General features: G+C 40.4%; 1 protein-coding gene across 4 annotated transcripts in view; it reads left to right on the top strand.

Moving 5' to 3' along the window:
- Positions 1-27,398, top strand: part of FGFR3 (fibroblast growth factor receptor 3) — a 92,424-nt gene that overhangs the window by 52,744 nt on the left and 12,282 nt on the right. Inside the window, exons 5-13 of one of the 4 annotated variants that reach the window (XM_069744893.1) lie at positions 7,320-7,489; positions 15,784-15,907; positions 16,502-16,692; positions 20,163-20,307; positions 21,918-22,105; positions 24,293-24,438; positions 24,526-24,647; positions 24,742-24,852; positions 26,447-26,637. In XM_069744893.1, coding sequence (XP_069600994.1) covers positions 7,320-7,489; positions 15,784-15,907; positions 16,502-16,692; positions 20,163-20,307; positions 21,918-22,105; positions 24,293-24,438; positions 24,526-24,647; positions 24,742-24,852; positions 26,447-26,637 — 1,388 coding nt within the window. Of the gene's footprint in view, positions 1-7,319; positions 7,490-15,783; positions 15,908-16,501; positions 16,693-19,255; positions 19,407-20,162; positions 20,308-21,917; positions 22,106-24,289; positions 24,439-24,525; positions 24,648-24,741; positions 24,853-26,446; positions 26,638-27,398 lie in introns of all 4 variants that reach the window. The other 3 variants (XM_069744892.1, XM_069744891.1, XM_069744890.1) reach the window with 3 other exon arrangements.

Genomic DNA, 27,398 nt, shown 5'->3' with positions numbered 1-27,398 from the left:
TCCAATACCTCTAAAACAACAAAGCGTGAACTGTGCACCGTGTGGCCGGTTTATTTATTTAGTGTTTATTTGGAAATTGTAGTGTATTAACGAGCACCCCTCCCTCTAGAAGGATTAAGCCCAGAATTTCACCTTATTTTTTTCTAAATTGTATTTATTTGGGGCCAATTATTTTATAGCCCCAGACACTGCAACCCCAGCAATGGAGGAATGGGGATGTTTCGGTATACATCTGGACAGATTTTTTTACATATTTTTTTGTTTGCTTTTTTCTCTTATTTCTATTTTTTTTTTACTCCCTTTTAATATTCCTGATAACCCAGCACAGCCCTTTTCTCAACAGCTAAAAAATTAATTTTTCCAACCCCCGAGTGCCGCAGATAATGTAGCTATGTCCAAGAGCCAAAGGCTAATCCCAGACCTGCTTTCAGCACCGTCCTTGGTGATTTTCAGTTTTTTTTTTCACAGATGAAGTTAAGGATCTCGAGTCTGTGTGATTCAAGTACAAAGAAAACCATTACTGTCATTCCGCGGAGCCGTGTTTGTCTCACGTGGACAGAGTTGGCAGCGTTCCTTGGCGTTGACAGACAATTACTTTCTAAATGTAGCAGTCAAATTGTAAAAAGTTAGCAATGGTTCAGCAGGGACCCACTTTTGGCCTGTCGCTGCTCGTCTGGATCGCTGGGGGGAAAAAATGAGCTACCCTGCCAAAGCATCTGCTTATTACCATTGGCATTATTAGGGGTTTATTTTCAGATAGAGGCAAGCTTTAAGGTGGCCAGAAAACTGCTGATCATTGCAGCTACTGCAGAGAACTGTGTTTTTTTGTTTGTTTGTTTTTTTTTAATATACGGTAAATGTTACAAAAAATATATAAAAAATAAAATCTATTAAAAAAAAAAAATATAACCACAAATACTTTTTGATTTTTTTTATATATATTTTTTGTATTTGTGTCTAACTATTTTTTTTAATTTAATTGTTGCTTATTTTTATATATTTTTAAGTATAAATGTTGTTTTTTATTTTTTATATATATTTTTTTGTTAAAATATTTTTAATATAAATGTTACATATATTTTTTTTTTCTGTTATGTAAATGTTATTTTATTTTTATATTTTGCATTTGTGCTTAAATATTTTTTAATATAAATATAGATTTTCATTAGTGTGTATATTTGCATATGTATCTGCGTGTGTGTGTATATATATATATATATATATATATATATATATATATATATATATATATATATATATATTATATATATATTATATATGTGTGTATATATGTGTGTGTATATGTGTGTGTATATGTGTATACATGTATGTATGTGTGTGTGTATATATATATATATATATATATATATATATATATATATATATATATATATATATATATATATATATATATTAGTGTGTATATATATTGTGTATATATATTTCATCTCTATTAAAGTGCATTCACACTGATGTTAGCTGGTAGTCATTAATTAATATATAGGAGGGGAGGAAAAACCACTCAAACACAAATTGTACATGAAGTGATTGGCTTTATTCTTTGCACCAAACTGAAGACCCCCAAAAGAAGTGTGTGAAAGAACCTTTAGATATGCAAGTTGCCTCTTCAGAGAGGAAGAGGACTAGAACTCTAGCACCACCTATTGGGAGTAGCGATCCTAAAAGACAATATCGAGCCTTTAAGGAGCCTTGCCACATGGCTTAGGGTAAAAGCCAAACCAGAATCTGTTTGCGGACACTGTGTTTCGGGCTGTTGCCTCTCATCAGTGTGAAGTATGAGATCTGATTTGGCTGGGTGAGAGGCATAATACTAGGACCTAAGGCAGTGTTCCCCAAGTTCGGTCCTCAAGAGCCACCAACAGGTCATGTTTTCAGGATTTCCTTAGCATTGCCCAGGTGATAATTGCATCATCTAGACAGGCAACAATCACATCACCGGGGCCATACTAAGGAAATCCTGAAAACATGACCTGTTGGTGGCTCTTGAGGACCGGAGTTGGGGAACACTGATTTATCTAAGGGGTAATATTTTTCCTTGTGGAGAGTGACAAGCCAGGCCTGGCATGTCAGAGTGAAGAGTCTTATGGCCACTCTTTGAAATTAAATATGCAAATTGCCTCTTCAGAGAGGAAGAGGACTAGAACTCTTGTGCCCTTAGAGAATTAAACTTTCAGACTACACTTGTGCCTCTTTTTGCTTTCCCCATCAGGGACTTTTCTGAAGCCCAGAAAATATGATTGGAACGGAACCCAGATGGAGATGTTGCAATTCTTGGGCTCACTTTTCCACATTGAACACAATGGCTCCGTCAAGGTTCCGCGTCCAAATCCTGTTTTGTGTTTCAAAAGAAAGCCCCTGACAGAGGCAGAAAAAGAGGCACAAACATAGCTGTTCATTTAAAAAGTATACATTTATAATTTCTTCACTTCTATAGCTTCATGATATTCCACAGCGCTTTACAAATACCATCATCATCGCTGTCCCCGATGGGGCTCACAATCTACGTTCCCTATCAGTATGTCTTTGGAGTGTGGGAGGAATCCAGAGAACCCGGAGGAAACCCACACAAACACGGGGAGAACATACAAACTCCTTGTAGATGTTGTCCTTGGTGGGATTTGAACCCGGGACACCAGCGCTGCAAGGCTGCAGTGCTAACCACTGAGCCACCGTGTGAACTGGTGTCATCCTCAATAGTCGCTGCTCCTAAACCTTATTGGTCTGAACTACATTATTTAATTCTGTGCATATAGTTTCTTCATAGAAGAGGCAAACTACGGCTAGTCTCTGGTGTTTCAACTCAGCAGGGCAGCATGATGGCTCAGTGGTTAGGACTATGCAGTGGGCAGCACGATGGCTCAGTGGTTAGGACTGCAGTGAGCAGCACGATGGCTCATTGGATAGCACTGTATGGTGGATCAGTGGTTAACTCTGTTGTTTTACAGCTCTGGGGTCCTAAGTTCAAATCCCACGAAGGAGAACATCTGCAAGAAGTTTGTATGTTCTCCCCATGTTTGCGTGGGTTTCCTCCCGGGTTCTCCGGTTTCTTCTCACACTCTAATGACATATTGATTTGAGTTCACAATCTAAGTCCCCTATGGGGACAGTGCCGATAATGTCTGTAAAGCCCTGCGGAATATGACAGCACTGTATAAGTGCGTAAAATAAATAACAAACTGCCCAATCCTTATCTCCTCCGGCATTGTCTCCTGAAATTTGAGTGGCTATATACATGTGGGTTGATGCACAGTTTTTCATTACTTTTTTCTATGGATAATTGGTTTTCGAATCCCATTTCGGATTACCCCTCCACAAGGGGGCGCTGTTTTATCGAAGACATAGAAACAATAGCAAAAAATTTAAAAAATCTGTCAATGATCGGTAGTCAAGCCGTCCTAGTAAAAGAACCACGTTGTCCTGAAGAATTATTGCACAAGTATTCACGTCCCCTAGAGCTTGCAGAGTGGATAATCTGGATGTCACGGTGGTAAAATACTTCCGTACGGTCTGATTTAGGGCTCTCTGGGGCCTCTTCTGCCATAGAGTTAATAAGGAAGATGGCAGCTTGCCCAGCTTCACTGTGCACGGGATTTGGACTAACTTTTCCCGGTTCTTATTCATTGAAGCGGTTGCTATCAACTAAACTACACCCATAGTCAGATCTGTTGTTACCTGCCCGTGAACCATGCTGGTATTATAGCGGGTATTAAGTTATTACAGATGGGGATCATGGTAACTGTTAGCAAATTATTTAGCTACGAAATGTCTGGGGGGATTTTTTTGTTTTGTTTTTACATTGCTGGCACCATTCTCTAAAGGGCTATTCTCAAGGCTATCCATTGGATAAGAGGTAACTTCCCGACCATTTTGGGTCCGACTACAGGGACCTTCACCGATCCTGAGAAACAGGGCTTTGAGGATCCCCATGTTTATGGAGAGGTGGTTAGTCATGAGCACTGCAGCTCCGCTCATTCTTTTGGGAGTGCCGAAGACCAGACGAGCGCAGAGATCCCATTAAGAATGATCAACCACCACTCCATTGACACGGGGCTTTTCACAGCTCTGGTTCTCAGGATCAGTGGAGGTCCCAATAGTTGGACACCTAAAGATCAGTTACCCCCTATCGCAAAGATTTAATCTAATAGTTCGCTGCTCATTGCCAAAAGTTACCAGCTACCTCTGCAGTCTAAGAGAGGTGGCCGATCTCCTAGATGCAGTGTAGCACTTGCAATTGCTGCTGTAAAGCTGGTCGGATCACTGTGTCCAGCCAGCTTCAGTGTCCATCCACTCTTCCGATGCCGCAGATCTCCCAGAACAAACTTCATGCACAGAAGAGGCACGGTCCCGCTAGTTGCAGTATACCCTTCTGACTGAGCTCCAGCAAGTTCCAGTACCTAACAGAAATATTCAACTCCGGGCACAGTTCACACTGAACAGGTTGCAGCTTCCACACAGTTCTCTGCAGTTCCAACACACAAACTGCTCAGATCTCCTAGCTGACCCATGCAGTCTCCATTCAGAGAGAGACCCTTGCTTGTCTTTCTCCCTGCTACAGCTCACAATTTAGCTGAGCATTCGCCAGCATTACACTCTACTTTGCTTCACCCAGCAGATTGACAAAGTCCCTGGTTTTCAGTTAAAGTTAACCATGTGCATCTAACCTAGGCGTCCAGTGCTATGATTTAACCCAGTCCTACCTGGCGTTGCTACATAGATCATAGCAGTAGATTGGCAGTCTTGCATTGCCTGCTCCCAGAACTACATATGACCATTGCCATTCTTGGTAGACTGGTCGGTTTTGGCAATCCATTTTCATCATCCTTTACCCAGTGTCGGACTGTCTTATTAGAGTCACAAAGATTATTCTGGTGAACCTACAGTCTGATCACAATGAGCCCTAAAGGATCAGTAGATTTCAACAGCATTTGGAGATGATTTAAAGCCAATCACTTACAGCTCAGGACCGTCCCTAAGAAATCTTTCTCTATGTGGGCTTGGGATGCCCTAGTCTACCATATCAGTCTCCCATATCAGGTGTGACTTCTGAGTACCGGCATGCACTAAGCCGAATTTTCTGCCCCCTCTCCTGGCCCTATGCTTGGATGTTCCTGGATGATTGTGTCGTAGGTTTAAGTAAATATTACGTATTGTTCTTGCGAAACTCCAATATTTATCATCTTGCATGCTATCGATCTGAAAATTGAACTGCCTTGTGCCAATATTGTCCTTAGGCGTTGACTTTGTCAGTGCTGCACTGTAAATAAAAACGAATGATAATCTGAATGTGTTGTGTCACTTCTCCGCTGTAGTCCAAATGCATACATACTGCAGGTGAGACTATGCTTGGAAGGTCAATATTTGTACCATTTGCATATGCTCTGCTTCATTCTACAAATGCTTTGGCATTTCTTTTTTTGATACTTACTCTTGAATTTTTTTTTTTGCTGTGAGACAGTGCAACATTAGACATTACTGTTTTTAGATCAGTGGTCCTCAACATTTTCTGAGGCATCATGCAGACGTCCTTCGCAATTCGGTCCAAGCGCAGACCACAATTTATGGACTGACCACGGCTCTCCTGACCCGTATGTCAGCTTCATATATGTCTATGTGGTTGTGACACTCAGGTCGGGAGGGCCACGGACAGTCCAAGCATTGCAGTTCATGCTTGGACCAATTTTGTATGGACATTTACTTGAGCGATTACCAGATTATTAACATTTATCTCACACGTTCTGTGCCCCCTCCACCCACAGTAGAAACAATACCTGGTATGGGGACATCCAAATCTTTCCCATCATCCTGATCTGCTCTGCTGTGCCGGGCTCCTTAGAAAAATTAACATCTGGAGACCTGTTCTTCATGGTTGTTTGCTAGGCCTGGTGCATAGGCAACAGTTCAACGCTAAATCTCATATGCCCGTGAGCCTCATGTGGCTACTGAGCCACAGGTTGGGGACCTCTGATATAGGTGATGGTCTCTCTTTTTTTTTTTTTTTTTTTTTAATTTTAATGCCATATCAAAGCTTCACCCTTTGAAAAGTAGCTTGAGGGTGGTGTCACAGAGACTTAGCAGCATACATGCCAAGATCTCCATTTAGTGGACAACTTTGTGCCAATAGTTCAGCTTTATTACTTGTAGAGTATCATTGGATGTTGTGGAAGTTAAGCAAAAAATTTTGCTCTTCCCTAGTTTGGTGTTCAGTCCGGTCCTCCATGGCAGCCAGATTAGGGATTTCTCTACTTCTGTGCCCAGCATCCTGGGCACCTCTTACACTTATTAGACCCTTTGGCGTCATGATGTAATGGGGCCTAATAAATGCAAGAGGTGCCAGGGGTCTTGAGTGTAGACATGAAGGCTGCCTTGGAGGACTGGATGCTTAACCAAGGAAGCGCAATCTTATTTTTTTTATCTCAACTCTTGTCATCTTTCCAGTTGACGGAGTCCCTTAAAGCAGGGGTCCCCAACTCCAGTCCTCAAGGCCCACCAACATGTCATGTTTTCAGGATTTCCTTAGTCTTGCCCAGGTAATAATTGCATCACCTGTGCAATGCAAAGGAAATCCTGAAAACATGACCTGTTGGTGGGCCTTGAGGACTGGAGTTGGGGACCCCTGCCTTAAAGCATATTCACCGGACATCCTGGCCATTGCCACTATGTGTGGGGGCAGCTACACGCGTCCACATACTTGTGGGGATAAAGTGACAGTGAGCGCTATCCATTCAATGATGTGAATGGAATCAGCCAAACTCCTTTTAAAAGGGTTTTCTAGGGTTAGAAAGATCATGATTGCTTAAGGACCCAGGATGGGGACATTATTACAGGAAGGTGCCAAGACTGGGGACATTATTACATGGCGGGTGAGCATGTGGCATTTATGGAATCTAGAATTCTATGAAAGCCCATACATCTGACGGACTTGGATGTTGGTGCACAGGTTAAAATTTTGCACTGGGGCCCCTCTGACTCTAGTTACTCCACTCGCTGCTTTCTTACAGCCATGGTGCCTCACCGGTCCATGGGTTGTCTGGTATTACAGCCTAGTTTATTACAATGATGCATTCCGGCGCTGTTTTTTTGAAGAACGCAGCCATGTTCTTTCTTCCCATGTCCTTAAATTACAAGAATTTCCAAGTCATTTGTACTTTCTGCATCAGAAACTTAGTGCCAAGTAAGGTATAAGAATGTCTTAAGTAGGTGAAATATCTGACCTTTTTTCCCTCAATTTTTTTAATTTTAAAACCAAAAATAAAAAAATGATATATTTTAAAATAATATTAATCTGTTTTGCTATGCAGAACCTCCATACTGGACCCAGCCAGATAAAATGGAAAAGAAGCTTTTTGCAGTACCAGCTGCTAGCACTGTCCGATTCCGATGTGCTGCCGCTGGCAAACCCCATCCCAACATCTACTGGCTAAAAAATGGTAAAGAATTCAGAGGGGAACATCGCATCGGAGGAATCAAGGTAAATTTTGTCTGCAGATTGCTTCATTGCTGCTAAGCACCATAATTTTCTCATTTTCATAATTTGCATATGGAATAATTTCATCATTTTGCAATATGCAAATACCATGTTCGTGCTGATATCACAGTCATGCCTGCTTCCATGTGGCTTTCTCAATTTTCTCATGACATAACGGGGGGCTTTGTAATTCGCTTTACAAAAACCTATAAAGAGATAGGGCCTTCAAAAACTTCTCCAAACTTCTCCAAGCTCAATTTTTGGATAGTTCCTGCAGAGACCCTAATTTATGCTCTTTGCTAGAAGATTTTCCCCTTTTTATACCAAAACTATTTCTACATTGCACATATTGTCCTTCCACCTTTTGGACAATATATATGGAAGGTCAAGTAGGGTAGCATCCAACTCATCTTCTGACTGTCAGAAGCCAAGCTGTCATATAGGGTGCTGGTTTTGGCATGATACAATGACTGTTTTAGGACGTAGATAGCAAATGCTTGATAATACTACTCTGATGTACCTGATCTTTCCAATGTCTCCTATAAGTTGTTGGCCAATAGTGTGTTGTCTGTCATCTGCCAATCTATGAACTCCAATGACTCAATTGGTAGCTCAGTCACTAGATGACTAATAATCAAGTCGGAAAGGCATTTATTAAAGAGGTTTTCTAGTACCCAGACAACTGCTTTTAAAAGAAGTCTTCTTTTATGGCCTTTGTCTCAATCCTGAGCCATGGTGACATGATGGATGAACGTTCTGTAGGAAGATCGATCTTTTACAAGCCTAGATAGGTCCACCTGGGTCTCCTCTACTGTTATTTTGATGGTATCAAGCCAACAAGTTGCTGTTCTTTCTCTTTGCCTTCTTTCTTCCATTCTTCCGACCATGATGTCCTTCTCCAGTGATTGTTCTCTTCATATGATGTGTCCAAAGTAGGCAAGTCGTATCTTGGTGATCCTTGCTTCCAGTGACATGTCTGGCTTGATTTTTTTTCTTCTTCTTGGCATCCATGGTATTGATGTCATCCTTCTCCAGCACCCCATTTTGAAGGCATCAATTCTGATTCTGTCTTGTTTCTTTATCATCCAGGTTTTGCATTCGTATATAGTAAAATAAGTTGTCTTCCTTGTAAAATAAAAATGTTACTCACCTCCTGTGCCGTTCCAGCGTTGTTAGCGCCTTTTCTTCCGGGGCTTGTATGACATTGGCTGGTCTGTTCCACATAGCCTAACAATCAGCAGCCATGAAGCAACCCAATAGCAGATGCTGATTGGCTGCAGGGCTCATGTGGCATAACAATGTCACGCAAGCCCTGTGAGTCCCGGTGTAGGAGTGGAGTATCTGTTATTATATTTTTGTGCACTCTTTGGCCATTTTACTATTATTATTATTATTATTATTATACATTTTTATAGCGCCATTTATTCCATGGCGCTTTACATGTCAATACGGGGCAAATATAGACGAATACATTAATCATGAGCATAAAACAAGGCACACGGGTACATAAGGAGGGAGGACCCTGCCCGTGAGGGCTCACAGTCTGCAGGGGATGGGTGAGGATACACTAGGAGAGGGTAGAGCTGGTTGTGCGGCCGTTCAGTAGGTTGAGGATCACTGCAGGCTGTAGGCTTGTCGGAAGAGGTGAGTCTTCAGGTTCTTTTTGAAGGTTTCTATGGTAGGCGAGTGTCTGATGTGTTGGGGTAGAGAGTTCCAGAGTATGGAGAAAGCACGGGAGAAGTCTTGGATGCAGTTGTGGGAAGAAGAGATGAGAGGGGAGTAGAGAAGGAGATCATGAGGATCGTAGGTTGTGTGTAGGTAGGTACCAGGAGACCATGTCACAGATGTATGGAGGAGACAGGTTGTGGATGGCTTTGTCATTGTGGGGGTTTTGAACTGGAGTCTCTGGGTGATAGAAAGCCAGTGAAGGGTTTGGCATAGGGGAGAGGCTTAGGAATAGCGGGGGGACAGGTAGATTAGTCAGACAGCAGAGTATAGGATGGATTGGAGGGGTGCCAGAGTGCTAGAGGGGAGTCCAGAGAGTAGGAGGTTGCAGTAGTCAAGTCAGGAGATAAGGGCATGCACTAGCGTTTTAGCGGTGTCGCGGTCAAGGAAAGCACGGATCCGGTAAATATTTTTGAGTTTGAGATGGCAGGAGGAGGCAAGGGCTTGGATATGTGGCTTGAAAGAGAGGGTAGAGTCGAGGAATTACCCTGAGGCATCGGGCGTGTGGGACTGGGGAAAGTGAAGGTTAGTAAAGGTTAGTATCATTTTGGAATAAATTTGAGCCTCAGAGGGCATCGGTATAGGTACAAGCAGGGCCAAAGCATTTTGTTTCAACCAGCACCAGAAATAAAATTTGAATTTTTCACAATACCAGTGGCCAATTGTAGAATTACAATGCACGGTCAGTCTCCTAAATACAAGTCCTACTGGCGTCGATCGGTTGAGTTTATTCTTATAAGTTTTTGTTTTTGACTTGCATGCTTTTTTTTTTTCTGTTTTCCTTTTTTAGCATTGCATTGTGATCAGATCAAGTGCACGTTTTATCCAGATGCTATACCCTTTGTGCAATGCTAAAAATCCGTTCACTTGCTCCCTCCTTAGGTGACTGTGGATGGGAAAACTGTCGAACCTGGAATGTTCAGGTCAAAGTCTGGCCACATGACACACGTGATAACGAAAGTAGCTACATTATATCCTGAGCCGGTAGGCTCCACGTAATCCCTTGTGTACACATTATGCGATACTAAAAAATGCATTGCAAGAAAAGGAGCAGGAAATAATAATAATTAAAAAAATGTTAAAACTGGCCGTGCAAATAAAAAATGTCTTATTTCAATTTTCAGCACTTTCTTAAAACCTTAAATAGTTAACCAATAATTCTATAAGTAATTGGCGGGTAGTAGGGAAACTCACACGGTTCTGGTCTGCTGGTCGCGGACTGCTTACTTGGTAGTCTGACCAGGGTCGTATAATATGTGTTTATTACTAGTTATTGTTTTTTTTTATTTTTTAAATAAATTATTATATTTAATAAAAAAAAAAAAAAAATATATATATATATATATATATATATATATATTCTAATATAATTTTTTTTTTCGAATGTGTACATTTATTTCTTGACTCAATATATTCCGCTTGCTAAGCACAGACCTCTCTTGCTGTAACAGAGCTATGCATGGCAGCCATCATGGCCACAGAGGGGTCTGACCTCCAGGCATGTGACCTGTGCCCTGACCGGGGAAATAAGTGACAGTGGTTATAGAAATGTTTTCTGTTTGCAGTCTTGAAAGTCAAAGGAATGTAGAAACAAAGCCCCCTGTGATAAAGCCCATCAGAAAGTGAAAGGGAGGGCATGAGGTTCAGCCTCCTCTTTGTCTTATCTGCTGGTCCTGGTCACTAAGCACCAGAAATGGCATTAAAATGACTAAATGAATCTTACTAAACTGGATAGAAAAATATTTAGAATTGAGAGTCCTCAGTGGTTGATACCTTTTAATGGCTAATTGAAAAGATGGTAACAGACTGCAAGCTTTCGAGACTACACGGGTCTCTTCATCAGGCACAGACTAAAACAAATTCTGAAGAATCACATATTTATGCACAACCGTGGCTAACACCGTACCAAGATATATTTCTTTCCTGTACTAAACTGGATAAAATTTATAACTTTTTTTAAAAATGGCCAGCGACTGACAAATCTGTAAATATCAATCATACAGTATGTGTGTGTGTGTGTGTGTACAGTACAGACCAAAAGTTTGGACACACCTTCTCATTTAAAGATTTTTCTGTATTTTCATGACTATGAAAATTGTACATTCACACTGAAGGCATCAACACTCTTGTCATTCTCTTGATGAGCTTCAAGAGGTAGTCATCGGGAATGGTCTTCCAACAATCCTGAAGCAGTTCCCAGAGATGCTTAGCACTTGTTGGCCCTTTTGCCAGCTCACCCCAAACCATCTGGATTGGGTTCAGGTCTGGTGACTGTGGAGGCCAGGTCATCTGGCGTAGCACCCCATCACTCTCCTTCTTGGTCAGATAGCCTTTACACAGCCTGGAGGTGTGTTTGGGGTCATTGTCCTGTTGAAAAATAAATGATGGTCCAACTAAACACAAACCGGATGGAATAGCATGCCGCTGCAAGATGCTGTGGTAGCCATGCTGGTTCAGTATGCCTTCAATTTTGAATAAATCCCCAACAGTGTCACCAGCAAAGCACCCCCACACCATCACACCTCCTCCTCCATGCTTCACGGTGGGAACCAGGCATGTAGAGTCCATCCGTTCACCTTTTCTGCGTCGCACAAAGACATGGTGGTTGGAACCAAAGATCTCAAATTTGGACTCATCAGAGCAAAGCACAGATTTCCACTGGTCTAATGTCCATTCCTTGTGTTCTTTAGCCCAAACAAGTCTCTTCTGCTTGTTGCCTGTCCTTAGCAGTGGTTTCCTAGCAGCTATTTTACCATGAAGGCCTGCTGCACAAAGTCTCCCATTAACAGTTGTTGTAGAGATGTGTCTGCTGCTAGAACTCTGTGTGGCATTGACCTGGTCTCTAATCTGAGCTGCTGTTAACCTGGATTTCTGAGGCTGGTGACTTGGATAAACTTATTCTCAGAAGCAGAGGTGACTCTTGGTCTTCCTTTCCTGGGGCGGTCCTCATGTGAGCCAGTTTCTTTGTAGCGCTTGATGGTTTTTGCCACTGCACTTGGGGACACTTTCAAAGTTTTCCCAATTTTTCGGACTGACTGACCTTAATTTCTTAAAGTAATGATGGCCACTCGTTTTTCTTTACTTAGCTACTTTTTTCTTCTAACAGTGTATTCAGTAGGACTATCAGCTGTGTATCCACCAGACTTCTGCACAACACAACTGATGGTCCCAACCCCATTTATAAGGCAAGAAATCCCACTTATTAAACCTGACAGGGCACACCTGTGAAGTGAAAACCATTCCCGGTGACTACGTCTTGAAGCTCATCAAGAGAATGCCAAGAGTGTTCAAAGCAGTCATCAACGCAAAAGGTGGCTACTTTGAAGAACCTAGAATATAAGACATAATTTCAGTTGTTTCATACTTTTTTGTTAAGTATATAATTCCACATGTGTTAATTAATAGTTTTGATGCCTTCAGTGTGAATGTACAATTTTCATAGTCATGAAAATACAGAAAAATCTTTAAATGAGGTGTCCAAACTTTTCGTCCGTACTGTATATATATGTATGTATGTGTGTGTGTGTGTGTGTGTGTGTGTGTGTGTATGTATATGTGTATATATAATTTTTTTTTTCTTTTTATTATCTTGTAGAATACAATATGATATGTGGGATCAATTACTCTACGGTCATCCTCTCCGGTCTTTGTGGTAGATAACAAGGAGTAACACGTTGTATTTAACTTCACTGAAAACTAGTGCCCCATTACAATATTTCAACACTGGAGAAATATTTTAAAGTTTGTCTTATTTCGGATGATCCATTTTTCTTAAATCCAATCAGAGGATGTCTTGTGGCATTGATCATTGGCGATCCACTTGTAGTGTCTTGGAGGCATCTGACAAAGTATTCCGTTATCCTGCAGCTCCACCGCAGGAGAAAAAAGGCATTACATGATCTCTATTCAAATCAATGGGATATTTGTGTTACGTAGAGTCCTCCTGAACATGGGAATCTTTATTTATTTTTCCATAGTATTTTTTCTATTTTGGCAAATTGATGAGGGTCCTAAATCAGAGACACTTTAACTATGACAAGAGTATTGAAAATTAGTTTTCTAAACCAGTCAAACCCTTTAAAATAGAGATGTGTCTTTCATTCGGCAAAGTGTTGTCCAATGTTTTGCAAAGATTTGATCCTGGCTACATTAGTCAATACTGTTTTCATCATGAGAAGTATCTATGTTGGTTATTTTTCATTGGAAAGGGATGGGGGGGTAAGGACCCCAAACACGTGAGACAAATATATGCAGATAATTAGGCATTCATCACAAAACAATTAGTATTTTTCCTCCAACTGCAGGGTATTCCGTGTAATAGACACATGTGTAATAGACACATGTGCATTTAGCAGGAGAGAACGCAGCCTCTGACCCCGCAGTCTGAATGTACAGGACGCCAGTCAAACTGCTTGACTAGCCGCGCGTGGTGACAGGCTCCAGACACAAGCCCCCCCGCCTGATAAAATCTTTATTTTGGGGAGAATAGTGTGAAATCTGAGCACCGGAGCCTGGTCCTTTCACACATAAACACGATGTCTCCATCAAACAGATCTCGTTAAGACTTTAAATGTTCTTAACTTTCGCGTACTTGTATACTGAATGTCTACAATGTCCGCCAATGGAAATTTTCATTTTGACATATCGGTAAATAATAATCGTATAAACATTACATGCTGATGTGAGAATCTGGAAAGTATGCAGAGATGAAAGGTTTCAATGGAAGGTCCTTTTTTAAAGGGTAAGAGAGGGCAAACACAGTTCCCATCATAGTGCCTCTCATTTCACATTAGTCCCAATGCACATTCTGTTCCCACTCCCCCATGGATTTTCTTAATATTTTAGCACGATTATAAAGATACATATGTACAATAGAATTCCCCTTAACTTCAAAACCAAATGGCTCAGGTGTTCGAAGGATGCCCCAAAAATGTAATTAATGGGGAATTTGGGGGCACTAACGGTTCATTTGTCCATATGGACTCCAGATATTTCTGAAGGTCTTTCTGAGACCCCTCATTGCAAGGTTGGCCATGAATTGCCTTACAGTCCCTGGAACCAGATCCGGTAAACTTGATGCCCCAACCAAATGTTGAAATCATCGCCTCTTGCCAACATAGGGTAAAGTCGAAATTCTGCCTCCTTTCTATCACAATGTGATGACCTCATAAATATGAATTAATCATGACATTAATATTACAATTCAACTAAAAAAAAAAACTAAATGAACCCCTGCCCCCTCCTTGAGCGTGTGAACACCTCATACACAAGAATTTCATATGACTTTTTATTGGAGATTTCTCAAAAGAGCTTTAATATTCTAAATCCTCCCTGGAATCTCTATTTTGGTAAGTCTACGTACACTAAATGACCCTGGAAAAAAAAAAAGTGGTGGATTATCTCTTCCCGGACTCCCGTGTCTAACGTTTACTCGGTCTGAGATCCGAACTGCGCCGAAAACAGTCTCCATGGAGAGACGGAGAAAAATAAACTCTGGAGAATTCCAGCTATACACTGACTCACGGAAAAATTTAACGTTTTGTGATGTCTGTGCTGGTTAGCGAGGGCTTGGAGATATCTCCTGCTTTTTGATTTTTTTTTTTTCTTCAGCGTATAGAGCCGGAGCAACATGGAATATTTTTTTTTTCTTACCCAGCCGTCCAAGTATACAGGGGGTAAAAATACTATAAAATATTGAGAACGCTTTCATGGTCAATGGCATATGCGAGAGGTTGCTCCACCTGAGTGTCAGACTTGGAGCTAGTCTAAGGTTTTTTTTTTTGTTTTTTTTTTTTATCCAATCAATTTTGGTGGGCTTCATAAGAACTATGGTCAGTAATTTTTTTATCAAATTCCTTGTAAGATCCAACGAAAACTGGCTATATATCCCATAACCAATCTCTCATGCCTGACCAACCTAAATAGGTGTGCATCGGTTGGTCTGGACAACCAAAAATAACATGTCACAACTGTAGTACTACTAAATCCACCAGATGAGGAAATTTCTCCCAGAGGTCTAATAACTGCCTGACAACAGCAATAAGCACTTACTAAACCCAGGGAACATGTAAAACTCTATGATCAGCTTCATACATGATTACATGATGACCATCGCAACCTACATTGGCAAAGTTCATTACATTGACCATTCTAATCCCTCGTCGTCAAAGATTTCTCTATATTTACCATAATAACTCCTCATTGGCATAGAGTTCTCTATGTTGACAGTCATAACCCACATTGGCATAGAGCTTTCTCAGTGGACCATCATAGCTTCTCATTGGCATAGACTTCTCTACGTTGACCGTTAAAAACTACATTGAAATAAAGCTCTCTGCGTTGACCATCATAACCTCTCAATGGCATAGATTTCTTTACATTAACCTCTTACAAGCTGCATTGGCAAATGGCTTTCTCCATTAATCATCACAACCTAAATTGGCATAGACCTCTGCCTGTTGACCATCACAGCCTACATTGGCATAGAGTTCTCTCCATTGATCATCACAACCTACATTGGCTTAGCATTCTGTAGTTTTGCTGACCTGTTTTTCCTTTTTATTTCTCTAAAGCTTCGCCACCAGCAGTGGAGCCTGGTTATGGAGAGCGTGGTCCCATCCGATAAAGGCAACTATACATGTGTGGTGGAGAATAAGTACGGTACTATTCGACAGACCTTTCAGTTGGATGTGCTAGGTAATTGAAAAGACTCAACATTTCTCCAAAAAATACTCTTAAGACTATACCATTATTCATAATGAGGTTCTAATTGCATGAACTCATCTTACATATGCATGAGCCTTACTAAGACGTCTTTGTGTGGGACCCTCCTTATTAGAGGACTTCTGTATATGTTTACAGACCATACAATACCCAGTTTGTTTGTTGTGATGTTTATGTACTTTTTGAAGCTGGGGAAGGAAATTGGATATTTGGCAAACGTATAGTAGATCTCCAATAGCCAGCAAGGCATTGCTAAGTTCTTTGGCAGCTGAGTTGGACCAGCATAGGTTCTTCAGACATGTTTGCATATGACTTTAACAAGCCACAATGTGTCCTCTGAAGAACGAGGTTTTGAATGTCTCCAGCACTCACGTATAACAACATTGACTAGAGTCTTTAATGTAGGTCCAATGAAAGGTAAAGAGACCTGCCAAACTTTTTGGCCAAGTCTTGTGTTTTATGTTTTTTTATTATTTTTTAAGTATTTAGTGGGAGAACTGTGATTTGTGGTACTTGTTTCTTCTACACTGAACATTTTTATCGTCACTTTATTTTTTTTTTATTTAGAACGATCTTCTCACCGACCCATACTCCAGGCAGGGTTACCTGCTAATAAAACTGTTGTGGTTGGGAGTGATGTGGAATTTCACTGCAAGGTTTACAGCGATGCGCAACCTCACATACAATGGCTAAAACATGTGGAAATTAATGGAAGTAAATATGGACAGGACGGAGATCCTTATGTCTCAATTCTGAAGGTAAGCTTTGGAACACCTGATGTTCTACACGTTTGACTTCCAGGTCCTTAAAATGAATAATCTCGAAATTATGTAGGAGTCTTTAACCATTTATGGTTTTACTAGATGGCAGCCCGATTCTAAAGAATCGGGAGTCTAGAATCCATATATACTTGAAATTCGGCAGGAGCTTGAAGAGCAACGTCACTGGGCCCGCCTCCACGCAGTAGAAACTTGCTGTGAGGAAAAAATTCAAAAATCACACCAAAATGGCGGGCGGAGTGTGTCACAGTACGGCACGTTTCTGATTGGTCACTCGCAGCAGGCGGCAACCAATCAGACACTGGACACTGTTGACGTCACTTATCTCCGGACATTAGCTCCGGACATTAGCTCCGGACATTAGCTCCGGACAAAGCCACGGAAGTTGGCACAAATTGCAGGAAGTAGTATTCTAGGCAATTATATATAAGATGAAAAGCTGAGTGGCTTCAAAGTTGGTTATGGCTCTTATGGAAGACTTTTTCGGAGCCTTGTGGTTGATACTTGGTGGGGCAGAATGAGGTGCATTCATTGTTGGACTTATCAGATCAGTTTTTGCTCTTTATTCCTACTTCTCCAGAGAATTCCTTGTTTTTTGTTTTTTTTTATATATCCTTTATTTATTGCAAATTTTTATGGTCTGTTTTGGCTCACCAGGTAATAATGCAGCAAATTATTAGCTATGAGTTCTAGGATACATAAGACCTCTTTTTTTTCTGGCCTAAATAGCTCTCATAGACAATAACTTGGAGAGCCATGGACATAATCGGCCATCTTTTCATTCAATCTCCACCTGGATGTAGTGGCCACCATCTCCCTCTACAAGAAGGATCAAGGAAACTCTGGATCGGTGGTACCCCCATCTGTCGGGCATGGCCACACCAACAGTTGTCGTAGCATTTTACTGGTATACAGGTGGTTCTAGATTTAGGAATATGTTCTTTATTTTAGATTGAGGGAGGCATTTTTTACTATTGTCTGTGCCTTATTTTTTATGATGCGTCTCTGTAAAAGCTCCACAAAGTCTACTGAATTTATTTTTAATTCTTCTAGTCTGTTGTGCCAGGCTCGGTCAAGAGCAATTGTGGGTCTATGGGTGATGAATAAGTCATCTTTAAGAAGGATCTGCCAGATTAATGTGACTAACCTGAAAAATCATTTAAGATTAGCTATTTCTTTTCAGAACACAATAACTGAGTCACTGACGGTCATGTCACTCGGGGTGGGAGGATAAATGGAGCTCTCTCATCTCACTCAGCCGTGACATTATGTAAATATTGTTCGGTAACTTGACTCACTCTGAGATAATGACTTTTGCCTTACTATCCTGAAAAAAAAGAATTTGTCATTACTTTTCTAAAAGGTTATTTTTCTCCTTTTTTTTTTCTATACTTTTAGGACTACTTGTTATAATTTTTTTTTTTTTTCATCTGGATTTTTTCTTTTTTGCTGTTTACATTTGTATTTAAATATCAAATTGCAGTAGGGTGGGATTGGCGGAATAATTAGATCTGTTTTAAAACCGGGAATATTTCCCTAAATTTAAATAATCTAGCTATTACAAAAAAATAAATATTTTAAGGAGGTTTTTTATATTTTACTTTCTGGGGGTCAAGAAAATTTGTGATTGTTTTTTTTTTTTTTTATTATCATTTATTTATTTTTCTCCTCCCATCTTGAATAATAATGTAAATATAATAAAGATTAGGTAATGCATCTTTGATAGGTAGGCCTCCGATTCCTGGGATGCTAACCTATTTCCAAATGCTACAGATGAATTCCTATGGACCATACCATCTGTAGGGTTTCGAGGCATCATTCCCTACTGCTACTCTTTAGCACGGACGTGCTGGATAGGATGTCCACTTTTCTATTTTAGTTGTGTTTCGAGCAAACACACAATGACCTAAACTTTAGAAGTGTTAAAGGGAATCTGTCAGCAAAGAATGACGGTTCCAACCTCAGTGCATCCTTGGCATGGCCAAAAAGTTCTGTACACTTTTCCACCTACTTGTTTTCCCTTTATCTCTGGCCTCCCATCTATTTTGATTGACATCTCTGGCTTTATAGAGCAAAAGAAGGGTGGAGATAGATGGAAAACCAGTCGGAAAACAAGTAGGTGCACAGAACTATTTGGCCATGCCAAGGTTGCACCGAGAGCCTGAACTTGGTTGGCACAGTCATTCTCTGCAGATAGATTAACTTTAATTCCTGGAAGAATCCTGTAAAGGTGGAGATGGATGGTAACTTACATTTTAGAGCAATATTTGCACCAGAATACAAGTGAATAAAATTTGGTCATCCTTTCGATTTGACTTACAAAAAGTATTGCAGCTTTCGATTAATCACGAAGGTCCAGCCTTTCCGAAAAGCGTTGCGATCTTGTAAAATATTCTTTACGCTATAGCGAACCCAAAGAGTACCTGAGTAAAAATATGATTTTATGAGACTTGATGGAGGCCGACATTACCCTGTTTCTTTCATGGCGATTTATCAAGTTTGAAGCCGTATTCTGAAGTTTGAGTGTTTGCTGTTCCTGCAGACATGGATAAGCAATGATTCAGAAGCTGATGTTGTCTTAAATCTTTGCAATGTGACCTCCAAAGATGAAGGAGAATATATATGTAGAGCCAACAATTTCATCGGCATAGCCGAAGCTACATTTTGGCTCAACATTTACGATCCAGCAGCAGGTAAAAACCCATAGACCTCCAGGTTTCAAATGAGATTTCAAGCCGAAAAGAATTGAATATTCTTGGGTCTTTGGTTGCTTAATAATTTGGTGTTTCCACCACCGATGGTGTTTCTGTCCCTTCAAAATCAAGAGATTTGTACTGAAAAAGAAACCCACAACTGGCAGTCCAGTAGATGAGGAACTCCACTTTTTGGGGGGATTCTTCAAATCAAGTTGTGCAAATTGTAACATGTGGTGGATAACTCCATCTTCATGATGACAGATATTTTTGTAGGCCAAACCTACCATTTTACGATGAGCTTAGACAATTACTGAGGTCGGATGTGCTTTATAATGACACTCCCTCACGACTCTCCAAGATACAAATAACGTTTTGGACTGAAATTAATTCTGAAATTAAGTGGATGACGTAATACTAATAAGGCTCAAACGTTTTGAGAATTCCAGGGTTTGCTCCATTTAGAAGCAGTTAAAGCCATGTTGTGGGTCAATTTTTCAGATCTCATTCACCTGCATGCCTTGTTGGTGGGACAGATCTTTATAAAACCTGGTGAAGGGTGCTGGTCTCTGTTTCTCTTACAGGTGATAAGCTTAGGACACCTTGCTGACTTTTAGCCTCCTGCTGGGATTCTCGCTTTTTATTTTTTTTTGCATTAGTTTTCATTGGTGTTATTCTTTTTTCTTCCCCCCCGCCCCCCTCCTGTTTTCCTCTTTCTCCTGTTTTTAGTTTTATTTCTTTCCATTCTTTTTTTAGCCTACGGGTGTATACTCCTCGGATAAGGATATTGAGGTTCTCGTTTTACGCAATGTGTCTTTTGAGGATGCTGGGGAGTATACCTGTCTGGCTGGGAATTCTATTGGCTATTCACATCACACTGCTTGGCTGACCGTTCTACCAGGTATTCCCTCTTTCTTCTTTTTCGGTGATTCTTTCTGTGTACTTAAGAAATGCCAAACTAGGTCCAATCGATCTTCATTAGGGCTCAGTCAGATGGCCGTATAAATTGGACCGAGGTAGGAATACAGTCCATGGACTGGCCAGCGGTTCTCGCGATCTGAGAGTCAACACTGCATAAAAATACATGATAGCCGCCGGCCAATCTGTGCGCTGCGTTCCGATCTCAGTCAGATTTATGCAGCCATCTGACTTCGCCCTTAGTCCAACCCTTTATACGACCCTTGTGTGAAAAGCAGATTGCTTTGTGTTATGGATAAAAAGTAGTCCAAATTAAACCCTTTGGGGCCGATTTATGAAGTCTTGCTGGATCAGGATGCTCCGAATTCATTACAAGGCCACTTAATGAATTTGGTGCATCTTCTCTGTGCACCGCGCCAGAAATGCTACTCCAGTCAAGGACTAGAGTAGCAGTTCTTGAAGTCCAAATCGCCAGCACTTTTAATTAATCGGACAGGTAGACGTGAACATGCCCTATCTCACCCAGTTCTTCCCATTGCGGAGGAGCTTATGCGAACTGCCAGGAAAACAGTGGCAAAATTTCAACTTTGCTCAAAACTCTTGTGACTTTTCAAAGAACTTACACCAGTTTTCTGCAGGAAAAACTTTGATGAAATCGACCCCTTAGCGTTTATCAAAAAAAAAATTCAATGTATTTTTTTTTAATTCCATGTTTTTTTAAACCACTCCTTTTGTGTCTTTTTGTTTGGCATTTCTGTACATCTTATTTGTTTGACCTTTTTATTATGATGATCTAATTAGTTTTGTGTTTGTAAATCATGGTGTTGGGTTCCGTTATTCTTTTCCCCTACGTTCCATATGCTACAGCGCTCTTCTGCTCTCCACTGATTCCGGATTACTTTTGATCAATCATACTCTTTTACATGTCATAGTATTTTTTTATTATGTTTTTATTTTATTAGTCTAAATATATTGATCAAACCTACATTTATCTATAAGTCTTGTATCCCTCTTAATTAGTCGCATTCCTGAAGGAGCAGAAAAAAGGATCAAAATATTGATGGCCTTCCCTTTTGAATTTTATCAGTGGCGGTCTGACTCCCAGCACACTGGTTGAGTCAAGAGATCGCAATTCTTTTGCAAGTGCCATGTCCCTTTTCAATTTTTTGGGGCTGTACCTGGTACTGTAGCTCAGTAATGAAATGCAGTACCTGGCACACAACTATATATATATCACAGTGCCCATTATTTATCATGGAGGGGGCTTGGAACTTGGTGGACATAGCAGTTATTTCACTTATTATTGAAAGACCCTAGAATAATACCACCACTGATAATATATTACTAGCTTACACTCTCAGTATTAAAGACCCAGAAAATCTCTTTAACATATCTCAGACTCAAAAAATCAAATTTATGATTTTCAAAGCTAAACATTCCCCCCCCCATTTTCAGTGTGCAGCAAGATTCGTGTGTAACCACCAGTTTATCTAAATCACCATTAAATATTGCACAACTACATTTTTACCCCTTTGTTCAGACTCTTTCTTTGACTCCATTAAGGGTTATAACATTTATTTTTCATCCCAATAGAACCAGTTGTGAAAGTAGAAGCCACCACCTCCAACTCTGTCAGCATCCTAATTGTGGTGACTACAACCATTGTCTTCTTCTTGGTGGTCATTATCATCATCATCACTTACCGGATGAGGAACATTTCCAAGAAGGCCATGAATACACCAACTGTGCAGAAGGTTTCCAAATTTCCATTGAAACGACAGGTAACAGAAAGTAGATACAAGATTACTGTCGGTCTTCTTCCTTCTTCCATCTTTTCGCATTTCATGCCCTATTTATAGCTTTATGGTGCTTTAGTTTTGACTGACCTCTGACCACTGGTGGTACATTAGTAAATCCAGTGACCACACAACTCTTCACCTCTATGTATGGAATAATCCATTATAACCATTACCTATGTTTAATGTTGGCATAGTCATCATCGCCCTTGAAAAATTAAAGCTTATCTGACTGTAAGAGTGTAGACTCCTACCCGTGAAATATAATCCCACATCATGCGTCTTTCTTTGATTCCCAGATCCATCTGTAGGTGGACTCTTGGCCCTGGTTGCGCTTTTCCGCTTCCTCTGTTCAAAGCTTTGTAGTTATATGACTTTAATATTGTGAATCTAATCTTAATCACCTGTTGAAGCTAAATTTGCAACCATCTCAAAATCCAACTGCCTATCGTCATTCATAGTATTCCAGTGTTGAAAGGCGTCACATCACCAAAACTTGTACTTCACGTTTGATGCAAATTTTGACCATACTTGAACCCCACCATATTTTTTCTTTCACCAGAGAAATGGGAAAACTAATTTCCATACTTTTTTCCTCCCTATGAACCATTAACTTCAAAGAATGAAGAAGCATAGCGTTCGTCCTAAGATTTTCATGTGCAGGTTTCCTAAATGTACCAAGTTCAGAAGCCAAGCCTCTGAATCCTAAAACAATCCTGTATGTAGATCGATGGCTGCATTCTAGCAGGGATAAAGATGGTCATTTGTCAAAAATAAACCCCTCTTACTGCCAACAGTACTGCAAAAGAAATGTCTAATATTTAGACTCTACCACCGAGGACACTTGGTCAACATTTGCTTTTACATAATTCTGTGGGTGTTCACAATAGACGAAAGATCTGACATAGTCAAACATTTGCCAAGGTACCTGTAAGGTCCCATGTACACATCACGCTAATGTCTACTGAATCCGTTGATATCGACTGATTGGGCCGGTGGCCTAACGTGCAAGGGGGCGCCGGTCGACTTATGGTCGGGAGAGGTGTTGTTCACGCATGTCTGATATTGGACTGCCGATTGCATTGTTCTCCCAAACATAAGCCACCGGGAGACATGTCATTCAGTGGCATAAGGCGAAGAGGAAGACCAGAAACCCGGTGGCATGATATCAAGATAACAGAGAAGAAGACCCTGGTTGACCTATCTAGACTTGTACAAGATCGATCTTCCTACAGATCGTTCATCCATTAAATCGTCATGGCTTGAAATCGAGCCGAAAGCGGTTAAATGATGACAATACACAGGAGCGCTTGTTTGAGCGAGCACTCATGTGTATGGGAGTATCAGCTGAGATGACTGTTGGCCAACAGCCATCTAATGTATATGGCCAGCCTTAGTCAGAAAAGGCCAGATTTTTTTTAAAGAGCGTCCTTTTAGTTCTTAAACAGTGACAGCTCAATGCCAGGATGGCTCTTTCAACTTAATATATTACTCAGTGCTTTCTTGTAGTAATTGAGATTTCTTAACTTTTTTTTTTTAATTGTATATTCATGTTACACGAAAAAATTGGCTTTATATAATACATTTTCTCTTATGTATCACATTTCCTTTGAGTGCTTCAGTCATTTATTCCTTCATGTTTTCTTTCATGTGGTATTTTTAACATATCTGTCTTCTTTCTCCTCTTCACGGGTGCATGATGTTGCAGAACCCTGAACTGCATGTATTTGTAAAGGGTTTTGATCTTTTACCCATTCAGGGAAAGAGATGAAAGATCAATGTAATGTTTTATAAGCTCGGATACTCTTCGCCTTTCCTTCGAACAGAGCTGGAGAGCATATGTTGCAATATGTTTGTTGTCTTCCCGGTAACCTTGGAGGTGCTCAATTCCCCGAACATGCTGTGGTGCTCATAATAATGATAGTAATGACATTTAAATGTATTCCCAGCCAGAGAAAAAAAAATGGTGATGAGTTTATCCAATTTACATTTTGATGGCAATGAAATGCTTGAGGAGTAGAGGAACTTAAACCCCTTCCTGCCCAACAGAGGCCATTTAGATGCCTTCAAAATTCTCCTTTCTTCCTCTCTATCTTTTTCCTCTTTTTTTTTTTTTAACCATAAGCCCAACACAGTTGGCAATAATACACTTTATTTGCTTTATTTAAGCAGGTGTCTCTGGAGTCCAACTCTTCCATGAATTCCAACACTCCACTGGTGAGAATTACCCACTTGTCCTCCACCGATGGGACATTGTTGGCCAATGTATCGGAACTTGGATTGCCGGCCGACCCAAAATGGGAATTATCAAGATCTAGGTGTGTTCAAATTTTGGAAATGGATCTTGAAGACCAAGAATAGGCCTTATCCAGTCCACGTCTTACAGGTTTTTTTCTTTGTGCTAGGTTGACTTTGGGAAAACCATTGGGTGAAGGATGCTTTGGCCAAGTCGTCATGGCCGAAGCTATCGGTATTGATAAGGACAAACCCAATAGAGCCATAACTGTAGCTGTGAAGATGTTAAAAGGTAAAGGAAAATCAAAGTTAGTTGGAATGGATTTTTTTTATCCCTTTTTACTCCATGTTTTGGTTATAATATTTGCTCTCCTGCCTGGTTGCAGATGATGCCACTGATAAAGATCTCTCAGATCTGGTGTCTGAAATGGAAATGATGAAGATGATTGGAAGGCATAAAAATATCATCAATCTCCTTGGTGCCTGCACACAAGATGGTACGTTGCCTTGTTTATATGGTACATGGCATGGCATGGGTTAACCCAATTTTTTTTTTTTATCATTTCTTCACTTCTAGTAGTTTGTTTTACCTTTTTAGATGATTTATCTGGGGAAATTTAGAAGCATTACCTTGATATCTGCATGAATGAAAAGCAACTAAACAAGAGAACACCATGGCCTTTTTACAAAGGTCTCATTGCATAACATTATAGAGTTATCAAATCAAACCAGCTGCGGAATGACGTCCCTTATTTTAGCATCTGCTATAAATGGGCTTAAAGGGATTATTTTCATCTTCATAAAAGGGTATTGTTGGATAGAGCTTGTAAATACAAGTAAGTTTGCAATTTACTCCTTATTAAAATTTTCAGCCGTTCTTCAGGTATTTATGTTTACAACTCGTTGTCCTAGAGACCGACCACTGCTGATAGCAGAACATGCATCGTTCTGCTATCGTGCTTACAAGCTTTTTTTTTTTTCTTAAATTAAAAAAAAAAATTGTGCTTTTAAGCATTGTTTTGAAGCCGGCCAGGATTGCTGGAGTGCTCTGCTACCTCCTAACCCCAGGCCAGCTTCAATGCAGCGCTTACAAGCTACACAGCAGCGGTGGTCGGTCTCCTAGGCAACAAGCTGTAAAGCAAAGAAAAGTGTTAATATCTGAAGAATGGCTGCAAATTTTAATAAGCAGTAAATTGCAAATTTGCTTCTTTTTACCAACTCTATCCAACAGTATTCATGTAATTAAAATGGAAGTAACCCTTTAAATACTAGAAAAATGGAACATCCTGAAAAATCATATTGCAAATTTTCTAATTTCTATTTTAGCTAGTTGCATTCGAGAAAAGAAAATCTAACCGTTCTTTCCTCTAATTATTAATAGGGGGATAGAAAAATTAATGAGAATTTAGATTGTGAACCTTTCCCTCACACTTTATTAAATAGCATCGGTAATAAATTACCTTCTCCAAGCAGCAGCCGCTCTGTGATGAGGCACAGGCTTTAGGAACAGATGTGGCAGAACAAGGGTTTCCTTGCCAAAGAGCTAGTAATGTTGAAGCGATAGTAATGTGCAGAAAATATGTACCCAACCCCCAACTCCAAATTGATATATCGCCTCTTTATGAGATGTTCCTGATTATTTGGTTTCCTGGAGGAGGCGTTCGAGGAGATGAACTTAGTAGACCTTCCTGGTTTTCTTGCTTCTGATAAACCTCTAGTGCCAGCGTTTTCTGCACATTGGTTGTCTTCTCCAAGTTTTCCTCTTTTTCCATAAATTTATGTTCCTTTATGTTTAGCCTATTTTTTTCTTTCCTATTTGAAGAATTCTGGAAACAAGTCTATGCAAATATAGGGAAGTGGTCTCCTATATAGCAGGTAGAATGACCCAGTTATTGGCCACATACATGTCGGGAATTTCCTGACCACGACCAGATTAGTTGACAATGACAACCTTTTCGTATATCGAAGCTGGTCTGAAGGTGATCTGATCACTGCGATGAGTAGATTCTCATCTGTGGAAGATTGATTTATTGGCTTATTGATTTCCGATATTTTACACTTTTTTGTTTTTGTTTTGTTTTTTTTGGGTAGGTCCTCTCTACGTCTTGGTGGAATATGCATCTAAAGGGAATCTAAGGGAGTATTTAAGGGCTCGCCGTCCTCCTGGGATGGACTATTCCTTCGATACATGCAAGATTCCAGCTGAACAACTGACTTTGAAAGATTTGGTTTCCTGCGCTTACCAGGTCGCCCGTGGCTTGGAATACCTTGCCTCTCAAAAAGTACGTTAATGAATTAATTAAAACCAAAAAATGATAATTTCTTGTTACAAGTCCACCTTTAGATTGAAGAGAGCGTGTGGCGGTGATTAAATTAGGTTTCACGGGTGATCTTGTCAGCAGAAAATGACTGTTCAAACCAAGCACTTGGCACGGCTGAGCAGTTCAGGGCATGTTCTCACCTACGCGTTTGTCATCTATCTCTGCCCTCTTCTGGCTCCTGTACTTCCTGAGGTGTCAATCAAGGAATATGGTGGTGGAAATGGGAAACAAGTAGTTAGGAAGATGCACTGAACTGTTTGGCCATGTGGCTGTGCTTGGTTTGATCAGTCATTTTGTTCTGACATCATCCTTTAAGAAGAAAATGTTAAGGTGTTATCTGAGCTCGCTAACTGAGTGACTTCGGGGTGCTCAAAAAAATATATTCTAGTTCCCGCTCCTGTTCCCTGCAACTGGCGAACAGCAGCGAGACATTCAGCCGCGGGGACTTGAACATATGTTTCGAGCACTCTGTTAGCACCCGATCATGCTCAGATAACACCTTATCACATCACTAGTTGTTAAATCAAATAGTTTTTTGTTTGTTTGTTTTTTTACATAGGACTGCACTTTGCATCTGCAGCGTTTATCCTACTGCATTGTTGCGATGCTCAAAGAATTACATGACCGTTCCAGCTCCGCTACATCTTCAGCTTGCTGCCACAGTTCATTCTTCATATCATTCGGTCTCTCTTGAGCATCTATGTCACATTGATAGTTCGCCC

Source organism: Ranitomeya imitator, chromosome 1, assembly GCF_032444005.1.
Source record: "Ranitomeya imitator isolate aRanImi1 chromosome 1, aRanImi1.pri, whole genome shotgun sequence".
Lineage (NCBI taxonomy): Eukaryota > Metazoa > Chordata > Amphibia > Anura > Dendrobatidae > Ranitomeya > Ranitomeya imitator.
Note: the sequence above shows the minus strand (reverse complement) of the source record. Positions and strands in the feature narration are given on the sequence as shown.